The sequence below is a fragment of the Neomonachus schauinslandi genome, chromosome 2 (genome assembly GCF_002201575.2).
Source record: "Neomonachus schauinslandi chromosome 2, ASM220157v2, whole genome shotgun sequence".
Lineage (NCBI taxonomy): Eukaryota > Metazoa > Chordata > Mammalia > Carnivora > Phocidae > Neomonachus > Neomonachus schauinslandi.
The window spans coordinates 35,722,735-35,736,684 of record NC_058404.1 but is presented as its reverse complement, the minus strand read 5'-3'; the positions used below and the strand labels follow the sequence as shown (position 1 = coordinate 35,736,684).

At 39.0% G+C, this 13,950-nt stretch overlaps 1 protein-coding gene across 1 annotated transcript in view; it reads right to left on the bottom strand.

Annotated features, from left to right (window-relative positions):
* ADAM9 (ADAM metallopeptidase domain 9) overlaps positions 1–13,950 on the bottom strand; it is a 141,268-nt gene that overhangs the window by 118,128 nt on the left and 9,190 nt on the right. The window contains exons 2-3 of the mRNA XM_044912805.1: positions 12,756–12,853; positions 9,564–9,622 (exon numbers count right to left, since the gene is read on the bottom strand). Of these exons, the coding sequence (XP_044768740.1) occupies positions 9,564–9,622; positions 12,756–12,853 (157 nt within the window). The remainder of the gene's footprint in view (positions 1–9,563; positions 9,623–12,755; positions 12,854–13,950) is intronic.

Genomic DNA, 13,950 nt, shown 5'->3' with positions numbered 1-13,950 from the left:
AAAATTTTGGGAGGCACTTTCTTCTAACAGACCAAAATACACCCCAAATCTAGTGTGTGGCACTGATCTATGGACCAGCCTGATCATATTTGATCATATTCTCTTTTTGTTTTGTTCTGTTTTTATTTGTTTTTATCTTTTCTTTTTCTTTTTTTTCTTTTTCTTCTTTCTTTCTTTCCCTTTCTTTTCCCCTGGCTTGAGGTCTTTTCTGATTTGTTTAGAGTATATTTTCTGGGGACGTTGTTACCCTGTTAGCATTTTGTTCTCTCATTATTCTATTCTCCTCTGGACAAAATGACAAGACGGAAAAAATCACCTCAACAAAAAAACAAGAGGTAGTACCGACTGCCAGGGACCTACTCAATACGGATATTAGTATGATGTCGGATCTAGAGTTCAGAATCATCACTTTAAAGATACTAGCTGGGCTTGAAAAAATCATGGAAGTTATTAGAGAAACCCTTCCTGGAGAAATAAAAGAACTAAAATCTAACCAAGTCGAAATCAAAAAGGCTATTAATGAGCTGCAATCAAAAATGGGGGCGCTAACTGCTAGGATAAATAAGGCAGAAGAGAGAATCAGTGATATAGAAGACCAAATGATGGAAAATAAAGAAGCTGAGAAAAAGAGAGATAAACAACTACTGGATCACGAGGGCAGAATTCGAGAGATAAGCGATACCATAAGACGAAACAACATTAGAATAATTGGGATCCCAGAAGAAGAAGAAAGAGAGAGGGGGGCAGAAGGTATATTGGAGCAAATTACAGCAGAGAACTTCCCTAATTTGGGGAAGGAAACAGGCATCAAAATCCAGGAGGCACAGAGAACCCCTCTCAAAATGAATAAAAATAGGTCAACACCCCAACATCTAATAGTAAAATTTACGAGTCAGAGACAAAGAGAAAATCCTGAAAGCAGCTCAGGACAAGAGATCTGTAACCTACAATGGTAGAAACATTAGATTGGCAACAGACCTATCCACAGAGACCTGGCAGGCCAGAAAGGACTGGCAGGATATATTCAGAGCACTAAATGAGAAAAATATGCAGCCAAGAATACTATATCCAGCTAGGCTGTCATTGAAAATAGAAGGAGAGATAAAAATCTTCCAGGACAAACAAAAACTAAGGGAATTTGCAAACATGAAACCAGCCCCACAAGAAATATTGAAAGAGGTCCTCTAAGCAAAGAGAGACCCTAAAAGCAACACAGACCAGACTGGAACACAGACAATATACAGTAAGAGTCACCTTATAGGCAATACAATGGCACTAAATTCATATCTTTCAACAGTTAGCCTGAATGTAAATGGGCTAAATGCCCCAATCAAAAGACACAGGCTATCACATTGGATTAAAAAACAAGACCCATCGATATGCTGTCTGCAAGAGACACATTTTAGACCCAAAGACACCCCCAGATTGAAAGTGAGCGGGTGGAAAACCATTTACCATGCTAATGGACACCAAAAGAAAGGTGGGGTGGCAATCCTTATATCACACAAATTAGATTTTAAACCAAAGACTGTAATAAGAGATGAGGAAGGACACTATTTCCTACTTAAAGGGTCTATCCAACAAGAAGATCTAACAATTGTAAATATCTATGCCCCTAACATGGGAGCAGCCAATTACATAAGCCAATTAATAACAAAAGCAAAGAAACACATTGACAACAATACAATAATACTGGGGGACTTTAACACCCCCCCTCACTGAAATGGACAGATCATCTAAGCAAAAGATCAACAAGGAAATAAAGACTTTAAATGACACACTGGACCAAATGGACTTCACAGACATATTCAGAACATTCCATCCCAAAGCAACAGAATACACATTCTTCTCTAGTGCCCATGGAACATTCTCCAGAATCGATCACATCCTAGGTCATAAATCAGGTCTCAACCAGTACCAAAAGACGGGGATCATTCCCTGCCTATTTTCAGACCACAATGCTTTGAAACTAGAACTCAATCACAAGAGGAAAGTCGGAAAGAACTCAAATACATGGAGGCTAAAGAGCATCCTACTAAAGAATGAATGGGTCACCCAGGAAATTAAAGAAGAATTTAAAAACTTCATGGAAACCAATGAAAATGAAAACACAACTGTTCAAAATCTTTGGGATGCAGCAAAGGCAGTCCTAAGAGGAAAGTATATAGCAATACAAGCCTTTCTCAAGAAACAAGAAAGGTCTCAAGTACACAACTGAACCCTACACCTAAAGGAGCTGGAGAAAGAACAGCAAATAAAGCCTAAACCCAGCAGGAGAAGAGAAATAATAAAGATCAGAGCAGAAATCAATGAAATAGAAGCCAAAAGAACAGTAGAACAGATCAACGAAACTAGGAGCTGGTTCTTTGAAAGAATTAACAAGATTGATAAACCCCTGGCCAGACTTATCAAAAAGAAGAGAGAAATGACCCAAATCAACAAAATCATGAATGAAAGAGGAGAGATCACAAACAACACCAAAGGAATACAAACAACTATAAGAACAAATTATGAGCAACTCTATGCCAGCAAATTAGATAACCTGGAAGAAATGGATGCATTCCTAGAGATGTATCAACTACCAAAACTGAACCAGGAAGAAATACAAAACCTGAACAGACCTATAACCACTAAGGAAATTGAAGCCGTCATCAAAAATCTCCCAACGAACAAAAGCCCAGGGCCAGATGGCTTCCCAGGGGAATTCTACCAAACATTTAAAGAAGAATTAATACCTATTCTTCTGAAACTGTTCCAAAAGATAGAAATGGAAGGAAAACTTCCAAACTCGTTTTATGAGGCCAGCATTACCTTGATCCCAAAACCAGACAAAGACCCCATCAAAAAGGAGAATTACAGACCAATATCCTTGATTAACATGGATGCAAAAATTCCCACCAAAATACTAGCCAATAGGATCCAACAGTACATTAAAAGGATTATTCACCACGACCAAGTGAGATTTATCCCTGGGCTGCAAGGTTGGTTCAACATCCGCAAATCAATCAATGTGATACAATACATTAACAAAAGAAAGAACAAGAATCATATGATCTTCTCAATAGATGCAGAAAAAGCATTTGACAAAGTACAGCATCCTTTCTTGATGAAAACTCTTGAGTATAGGGATAGAGGGTACATACCTCAATATCATAAAAGCCATCTATGAAAAACCTACAGCGAATATCATTCTCAATGGGGAAAAACTGAGAGCTTTCCCTCTAAGGTCAGGAACGCAGCAGGGATGTCCACTATCACCACTGCTACTCAACACAGTACTAGAAGTCCTAGCCACAGCAATCAGACAACAACAAGAAATAAAAGGCATCCAAATCAGCAAAGAGGAAGTCAAACTCTCACTCTTTGCAGATGATATGATACTTTATGTGGAAAACCCAAAGGACTCCACCCCAAAACTGCTAGAACTCATACAGGAATTCAGTAAAGCGGCAGGATATAAAATCAATGCACAGAAATCAGTGGCATTCCTATACACCAACACAAGACAGAAGAAAGAGAAATTAAGGAGTCGATCCCATTTACAATCGCACCCAAAACATAAGATACGTAGGAAATAATCTAACCAAAGAGGCAAAGGATATGTACTCAGAAAACTATAAAATACTCATGAAAGAAATTGAGGAAGACACAAAGAAATGGAAAAACGTTCCATGCTCATGGATTGGAAGAACAAATATTGTGAAGATGTCAATGCTACCTAGAGCAATCTACACATTCAATGCAATCCCCATCAAAATACCATCCACTTTTTTCAAAGCAATGGAACAAATAATCCTAAAATTTGTATGGAACCAAAAAAGACCCCGAATAGCCAGAGGAATGTTGAAAAAGAAAAGCAAAGCTGGCGGCATCACAATTCCGGACTTCCAGCTCTATTACAAAGCTGTCATCATCAAGACAGTATGGTACTGGCACAAAAACAGACACATAGATCAATGGAACAGAATAGAGAGCCCAGAAATGGACCCTCAACTCTATGGTCAACTAATCTTCCACAAAGCAGGAAAGAATGTCCAATGGAACAAATGGTGCTGGGAAAATTGGACAGCCACATGCAGAAGAATGAAACTGGACCATTTTCTTACACCACACAAAAATAGACTCAAAATGGATGAAAGACCTCAATGTGAGACAGGAGCCCATCAAAATCCTAAAGGAGAACACAGGCAGCAACCTCTTCGACCTCAGTTGCAGCAACTTCTTCCTAGAAACATCACCAAAGGCAAGGGAAGCAAGGGCAAAAATGAACTATTGGGACTTCATCAAGATAAAAAGCTTTTGCACAGCAAAAGAAACAGTCAACAAAACCAAAAGACAACCGACAAAATGGGAGAAGATATTTGCAAATGACATCTCAGATAAAGGGCTAGTATCCAAAATCTATAAAGAACTTCTTAAACTCAACATCCAAAGATCAAATGATCCAATCAAGAAATGGGCAGAAGACATGAACAGACATTTTTCCAAAGACATCCAAATGGCCAACAGACACATGAAAAAGTGCTCAACATTGCTTGGCATCAGGGAAATCCAAATCAAAACCTCAATGAGATACCACCTCACACCAGTCATTATGGCTAAAATTAAGAAGTCAGGAAATGACAGATGTTGGCGGGGATGCGGAGAAAGGGGAACTCTCCTACACTGCTGGTGGGAATGCAAGCTGGTGCAACCACTCTGGAAAACAGTATGGAGTTTCCTCAAAAAGTTGAAAATAGAGCTACCGTATGATCCAGCAATTGCACTACTGAGTATTTATCCCAAAGATACAAATTAGGGATCCGAAGGGGTACATGCACCCCGATGTTTATAGCAGCAATGTCCACCATAGCCAAACTGTGGAAAGAGCCAAGATGTCCACCGACAGATGAATGGATAAAGAAGATGTGGTATAGATATACAATGGAATATTATGCAGCCATCAAAAGGAATGAGATCTTGCCATTTGCAACGACGTGGATGGAACTGGAGGGTGTTATGCTGAGTGAAATAAGTCAATCAGAGAAAGACATGTATCATATGATCTCACTGATATGAGGAATTCTTAATCTCAGGAAACAAACTGAGGGTTGCTGGAGTGGGGGGTGGGGTGGGAGGTGTGGGGTGGCTGGGTGATGGACACTGGGGAGGGTATGTGCTATGGTGAGTGCTGTGAATTGTGCAGGACTGTTGAATCACAGATCTGTACCTCTGAAACAAATAATGCAATATACGTTAAGAAAAGAAAAAAAAAAAGAAGAAGATAGCAGGAGGGGAAGAATGAAGGGGGTGAAATCGGAGGGGGAGACGAACTATGAGAGACGATGGACTCTGAAAAACAAACTGAGGGTTCTAGAGGGGAGGGGGGTGGGAGGATGGGTTAGCCTGGTGATGGGTATTAAGGAGGGCACGTTCTGCATGGAGCACTGGGTGTTATGCACAAACAATGAATCATGGGGGCGCCTGGGTGGCTCAGTTGGTTAAGCGACTGCCTTCAGCTCAGGTCAGGATCCTGGAGTCCCTGGATCGAGTCCCATATCGGGCTCCCTGCTCGATGGGGAGTCTGCTTCTCCCTCTGACCCTCCCCCCTCATGTGCTCTCTTTCTCTCATTCTCTCTGTCTCAAATAAATAAATAAAATCTTTAAAAAAAAAAAAAACAATGAATCATGGAACACTACATCAAAAACTAATGATGTAACGTATGGTGATTAACATAACAATAAAATTTTTTTTAAATAGAAAAAAAAAATCTGTCCGCACAGGCAGAGAAAGATGTGATCTCTTCTTTCCCATACCCCTCAGTCCCTGCCAAATACTCCATGCAAGTGATTATGTACCCTCCTCCACAAGAAGGGTTCATGGCTTTAACCAAATTCTTAGGGGATTCAAGACCCAAAAAGAGTTAAGACCACTATTCTAGAGGCAATGGAAGGAAAAAATAAGCATTTACTAGAATACGTTCACTCCTTTATTGAATTTCATAATTTCCCTATTACTACAAAGAATGCATCTGAGTCATTTTATTACAGACCATCTACCCTGTTTTTCATTAGTGATCACTAGCTTTGATGTCCACCTTTCAAAGACATTCAAAGGTCTAACAACTCTTGCAAATGCCTGGAAAAGTACCATTTGCCACAAATCAAGAAGCATAGTAATATACAGCAGACATAACACACATATATAGATCTCTAGACTTCTGGTCAAATGACTTGGGTTTGTGCCCCAGCTTGAACCCCTACAAACTATGTGACACTGAGCAAGTCAAGGAACTTTCCTGAACCTTAATATTCTTATGCATAAAATGAGGATCACAGACACTGCTCAACAATTAGGTTGTTATAACAATATGATGAGATGAAGGTTATAAAAATGTTTTATAAGATGAAAACTATACAAACATAAGGAACTACAGCTGACCCTTGAACAAGACAGGACTTAGGGGCACTGACATCCCATGCAGTCAAAAACCCACATATAATTTTTGACTCCCCAGAAACTTAACTACTAACAGCCCACTATTGACCAGAAGCCTTACCAATAACATAAGTGGTCAATTAACACGTATTTTACACATCATATGTATTGTATACTATATTCTCACAATAAAGTAAGCCAAAGATAATGTTGTCAAGGAAATCATAAAGGGGTGCATGGGTGGCTCAGTCAGTTAAAAGTCGGACTCTTGATTCCGGCTTAGGTCATGATCTCAGGGTTTTGAGATTGAGCCCCAAGTCAGACTCTGTGCTGGGCATGGAGCCTGCTTAAGATTCTCTCTCCCTCTACCCCTCCCCTCCTCTCTCTCTCTCTAAAAACAAAAAAAAAAGAGGTGCGCCCGGGTGGCTCAGTTGGTTAAGAGTCCAATTCTGGATTTCGGCTCAGGTCATGATCTCAGCGTTGTGAGATCGGGCCTCACAGTGGGCTCCATACTGGGCGTGGAACCTGCTTAAGATTATCTCTCTCCTTCTTCTTCTGCCCCTCTCCCTACCCCATGCTAGCACTCTCTCTCTCTCTCTCTCTTGCTCTCTCAAAAAAAAAAAAAAAAAAAATCATAAGGAAGAGAAAATTCATCTACAGTACCATACATATACTTATTGAAAAGAATCCACGTATAAGTTACCCTGTTGGTTCAAACCCACGTTGTTCAAAGGTCAACTGTATTATTTTGACATAATTTTAATTAATTTACATCTCCTACAGAATGGAAGAGAAGAAAATGTTTAGACCTATTAGATTTTTTTTTTACATATTGACATCATTACATTAGAGTCAAGCAAGATCCTTCTAGAGTTTTGTGAGAATTAAATAAATAATATACCTAAAAGTACCTAATACAGTGCCTAGAACATAGAAAATGTTCAATAAATGCTAATATCCACCAAATACAGTAGAAGGCTTCAGAAAGTCTGTCTGACAATATCTGTTGCACTGCCTGAAACTCTGCTAGGGGGACTCAAACCCTTTGGATTAACATCCTCTTCTAGATTAAAAGTCTTACTCAGGGTGCCTGGGTGGCTCAGTCGTTAAGCGTCTGCCTTCGGCTCAGGTCATGATCCCAGGGTCCTGGGATCGAGTCCCACATCAGGCTCCCTGCTCGGCAGGAAGCCTGCTTCTCCCTCTCCCACTCCCCCTGCTTGTGTTCCTGCTCTCGCTATCTCTCTCTCTGTCAAATAAATAAATAAAAATCTTTAAAAAAAAAAGAAAGTATTAAAAGTCTTACTCAAACTTGAGGATGCACAAAACTCATCTAGAAAGCTTGTTAAAACACAAATTGCTATGACACCTCCCAAAATTCTGGTTCATTTTAGGGTGAGTCTGGTGAATTTGCATTTGACAAACTCTCGGGGGCTACTGAGAGGTTCCAGGACTATCCTTTGAGCAGCACTTCCTTAGACAGAAATACTTTACATCCCCTCATTCACACCTCATTGTAGATGGGCTTTTTTTTCTAGATCTCTCACTAAAGATACTGGAAGTTTTGCTATATAAGAAAAGGGAAAGGGGGGGTGCCTGGGTGGCACAGTCAGTTAAGCATCTGACTCTTGGTTTCGGCTCTGGTTGTGATCTCAGAGTCATGAGATCGAGCCCCTCATGGGGCTCCATGCTCAGTGGGGAGTCTGCTTGAGATTCTCTCTCCTTCTCCCTCTGCCCCCTCACACTTGTGCGCTCTCTCTCTTTCTCTCTCAAATAAATAAATAAATCTTTTTTTAAAAAGAAAGAAAGAAAAGGGAAAAGGGAGAGACAAGCCACAGAAAATTGGGTGACTCAGCATGATTAAAAACTTGGCTTTTCAAAAAGGCAGTCAAAGAACACAGATTACCAAAGTGGGATCAGGTGAAAACATGTGGAGAAGGGATTAAAAGGGAGAGGTGGGAGACTACTCTTGTGTCCTAAATATCTGTGTCCCTCCCCTCTCCCCACTCTCAACCCCTGAAGAAAAATTCCTATGTAGAAGCCTCACAGCCAGTGTGGCTATTTTTGGAAATGGAGCTACTAAGGAAGTAATTATGGTTAAATAAGGTCATAAGGGTGAGGTCCTGAACTGACAGGATTGGTGTCCCTATTAGAAGAGACACCAGAGAGCTTGCTCTTTCCCCCACCCCCCACCCCAACATACCAAGGAGGCCATAGGAGCACAGCATGAGAAGATGGCCATCTGCAATTCAAGGCGAGAGCCCTCTCCAGACACCAGCTGAGCTGGCCCCTTGATCTTGGACTTCTGGTCTCCAGAACTGTGAGAAAATAAACTTCCTTTTTTTTTTTTTTTTTAAAGTCTGTGGTATTTTGTTACGGCAGCACTAGCAGACTGATGTAACTATTAAAGACTTTTTTACCCCTGCTCAGTTGTTCCTTGGGCTGATCACAACTAAAAAGTTTTCTCCTGAAACGCAACTTTCTTTGGCTTTAATTTAAATTTATTTTCCCTTGCTCTAATGTCAATGGAAACCAAAAATAGTATGACTTTTTCCACACTTCTACTCTTGTTATTCTCACCTTTTTATAAATCCACTAAACAACATCTAACTAAATAGACTATTTAAATATACTATTTAAAATATACTATCTTTAGGGGCGCCTGGGTGGCTCAGTCACTAAGCGTCTGCCTTCAGCTCAGGTCATGATCCCAGGGTCCTGGGATAGAGCCCTGCATCGGGCTCCCTGCTCTGCAGGAAGCCTGCTTCTCCCTCTCTCACTCCCCCTGCTTGTGTTCCTGCTCTCACTATCTCTCTGTCAAATAAATAAATAAAATCTTTAAAAAATATATAGATATACTATCTTTAAAAACATACTATTTGGGGGGGGCCTGGGTGGCTCAGGTGGTTGAGCGACTGCCTTCAGCTCAGGTCATGATCTCAGGGTCCTGGGACCGAGTCCTGCATCGGGCTCCCTGCTCAGCAGGGAGTCTGCTTCTCCCTCTGACCTCTGACCCTCCTCCCTCTGATGTGCTCTCTCTATCATTGTCTCTCTCTCAATAAATAAATAAAATTCCTTAAAAAAAACTATTTAAAAAAAACATACTATTTTTTTAAGCCAAAAAGCCAAAATAAATTAAATTTCTTACTTGTTCCTTTCCAAGTGAATAATATGCTCTTTTCCTTCAGCCTGAATGATATAAGACACCTAAATGCACAGAGAAAAAAAAAGAAAACAATAAAACACCATCTTATATATTACTTTTCAACAGGTATTTATAAGACACTGGAAATTCCATCCTGAATTAAAATAATTTGGCACCGACTGAAATTGTTTTACAGAACCTTGTAACTGTTCTTAAATAATAAAAAGATACTCTGATCATCCCTACCTTCCTTTAATAACCTATTGTGGGAAATCACCTGCACATCCATCTAAACTCTCTTTAAGGGGCGCCTGGGTGGCTCAGTCGTTAAGCGTCTGCCTTCGGCTCAGGTCATGATCCCGGGGTCCGGGATCGAGCCCCGCATCGGGCTCCCTGCTCCGCGGGAAGCCTGCTTCTCCCTCTCCCACTCCCCCTGCTTGTGTTCCCTCTCTCACTGTGTCTCTCTCTGTCAAATAAATAAATAAAATCTTTAAAACAAAATAAATAAATAAATAAATAAAAATAAACTCTCTTTAAATTCATTTATAATTCATCTGTAACTTCAGGAATTATTTCTATTAAGTCTGGCCATGTATTACCTACACTGTAAAGTAGTTCTTCCTTTTGTTTAACTGAAATGACTTTCTTAGTTTCAAGAGATTATCTCTAGTTCTAGTTACCCAAAAGTTGAAACTCATACACTCATGATTTTATATTGTCACACAGTTTACCACATTTCATCACTTCTGAAACACACTTTTTTCCCCTCAAATGAACACCTCTGAAATCAGGATGCATCAAAGGCACAGCAGTCGACTGTAGGACTGGTAGGACTCTTTCTTTCCTAATTAGTGGTCTATTAAACAATAGTGTGCCTTACAATTGACAGCATCTGAGTCAATGAACTGAGATAAGGTAACCTGCACTTACACATCCTCAAGTTCATGGGACCCTCTTCTCCACCTCAGATAACTTCCCCAGCAACTCACCAGTTCATCCGTCAAAAAAAAAAAAAAAAAAAAAGGGCTTAATGGGAACGCTAAAACCATGAGATTCCACTTTGCCTTAACTCTTTAACCAAAGAGAAAAGTCACAGAGAGACTCAACAAATAATATTATCAGAAGTGTCCTCTTATTTTCCTTACTGTTTCTGGACTCTAACATTTTGCCAAGAAATAGCATGATCCCCTCTTCTAGGGCTCATCAATAGCCCATTTCTAGGGCCTAGACCAAGTTACAGCCCCTGGCACTCAACTTCCTCAACGTGAGTGCGAACCTGTGATCTACCTCGATCTCAACTTAGGCATCAAAAATGCCAAGCTCCTAAGTACAAGCTTCCAGCGACAAAAAAAAAAAGACAATGGAGATGAAAAGTACAGCATAGAGAATATAGTCAGTAAGACGGTAATAACACTGTTTGGTGACAGATGGTGAATTCACTTATCATGGTGAGCACTGAGTCATGTACAGAATTGTTGAGTCATTAAATTGTACACCTGACACTAATATAACACTGTATGTTAATTATACTTCAATAAGAAAAGAATCAAAAATAAAAATAAAACAAAAGAAAGTAAGAAACAACAACAACAAAAATTCCAAGCTCCTTCCATCATCACAGTTTGGGCGTGTGCTGTTCTATCATTTCTGCTCTTGGCCTTTATGATATAAAAACACCACTGTCCTATCATCTGAGAAAAATTCTGAAAAGTCTGAGAATTGTTTCATGATACTATATTGCTTCCCCAAATATCTGCCTGGATTGCTCATTCCCCTGCTTCTGGTCTTTACTCAAGGGTTGACTTCTCAGGAAGGCTTTCCCAGGCCGCCCTATTAAAAAATACAAACCCTCTTACCCCACCCCTACCCTCACTTCCAGCACTCGCTATCCACCTTCCTGGTATAATTTTCTCAAGAGCACATATTACCACCTTAAGTAATCTATACTATTAGTCTATATTATTTCTTTATTTACTGTCTCCTCCCCCCCATCCTGCTAGAATGGAAGCTCCATAAGAACATGAATTTTGTCTGTTTTGTTCACTGCTGTATCTCCAGTGACCAAACAGTGCTTCTACTTCTCCAAATATTTATCAGGGCATATGAATGACATTTATTATGATCACAAGTGCCTATGTGTGCAGTACTGATGCAGAAATCAGAGACACAATGAAGTGGAAAGCACAGTCCCTGTGCTAAATGAAGAAACAGAGAAAAATAATGAAGCAAGTACACAATTAATTCTATCCTAAGGCAAAACATAAACAAATGGTAGAACGTCCAGTTCAAAACAAAACGAAGGAAGAATTATAAATTGTAGGGCCATTTATTCCTTACTTAATAGAGAAGAACTACAGTTGAATGACCTATCCAACTAGAGGTAGTACTCACAGGGCAGGCTAAAACTAAAAGCTCCTGACTCTAAACTCCAGTGTTCTATTTACAAGACCCAGTCCCTGCACAATGTACAAGGTGCCTTCTACTTATGAATACACCAGTGATACAGACATAATAAGCTAAACTCTATCCTTCATTATCTGCTACTGTTAAATTATAATAAAGTAAGATTATACTTCAGTAAAGTTGAAGAGTTTGCAAAATCAATTGAATTCCAAACTTATTATTTCTGAACTTTACAGTAGGAGAAAATAGTATAAAAGATCATTTTTGTGCATTGGTTACCCTGTTAACAGCATAATGTTTCTTCTGATATGGAGATAAAACTCACTTTTGAGTAAACATCCCATATATGAAATATATACATGTAACATACTACTATTCTCCAGAATCTGTGAAGATACAGTATGAAGTATTCTACCTATCACAAACTAAGAGAGAGATTAATTCTTATTATTACGAAAAGAACACTGTAACCATCACCAGTGAGAAAAGCGTTAGAAATCTATATAATCAGCATCCTACCCTGGTCATAGAATTTTATTTAATTATTTCATTCTGTTATGTTTCAAGTTGGCCATTTGTCTTTAAAAAAAAAAAAAAAGCTACTAAGGATCAATATATTACTTTTACTAGAGTAACAACCAATGGATATCAGTGCCATATGTATGGTGGTATACTATTTACTGGCCAACACTACTCACTGAACCAATCCCTGCTAAAAGTAACACACTTGTCTTTTAAAAAAAAAAAAAAGTAAAATTTAAATACATACATACTTCTCAAGAGATAACTTGCCTGTTTTGAATAGGGCCTAGGGGCTTCTCTTCGTTCTCTAGTTAATCTCCAAGGAGTTATAATTTCATAAGAAGAGAGATGTGAGGTCTCTTGAAAACCTACAGAAAAAGGAATCATAAATATTATATAACAAGTGAACATGCAAAACTAAATAGTACCAAAACGTAATGGAAATCAAAAGCTGAATGTTCAAGTCACAGAAAAATCACGTGACATTCACATATATGTGTGTAATTATATATACATAATCTTACACAAAAACCAGCAATATACTTGGTAAGTATGAAGGGGAAAAATATATTTCCTTAAAAACTATGTAAGTCTTCACAGTGTATACACAGCAGTCATTTTCAAACAATTTTTTGCTATAAACCTTATCAACCCTTTTTCTTAAAAGAAATCTGAAGGTATACACACAAGGAAAAAAAAAAAAGAAGTGCTTTGGTGGGAAAGTGGAGGCAAGGCATCTGGAGCCTAGCACCATTCACTCATCTCCCATTTTTCACCCTGACCCAACATGAATGATATCCCCTGATATGGTATTGGAATACTTATGAAACAGACAAGGACAATTAGAGGGAAAAGTTAGTTTCAATGCCTGATCGGTTAACTCTAATAAATACACACTTAACAATGTAGCAGTTATCTCAAATTATATTACTGCCATCAATGTGTCCTAAAAACAAAAACTCACTTCTGATAAAATCTATTAACAGTGAAGAACCCAATCATGCAGACTTACTCCCAATTCCAATCCTGTTCAGTTTACTGCACAGTGGAATCATATCTAAGTGGAGCTTGGGTTCCAAAGTCATCACTAGAGCAAAAATTAAGTATAATCAAAACTGCCCAAGGAAATCCCTTAGGAAGACACCCCTTATTGGAGTCTGATACAAAGTCTCTCAATACACCCAACACACTATCTACTTCCAGCATCATTGCTCAGGGCATGTCAATTTTTTCAGTGAACTTGATGAAGTAGATGGTCACCACCAAAGGACCGTGGATGAAAATTCCATATCTCTATATGTCTGTATATATCTAAACCACATTCAGTATGAGGAAGCTTAAGGCTAGCATACACAGAAAGACTGAGGGAAGAACAGACATTTTTCATTCAGTGGATCTATTCCATTGTGATAACTCCTTCAAACAAGTTTGGTACATTTACTTATGATATTTACATGTTTACTTA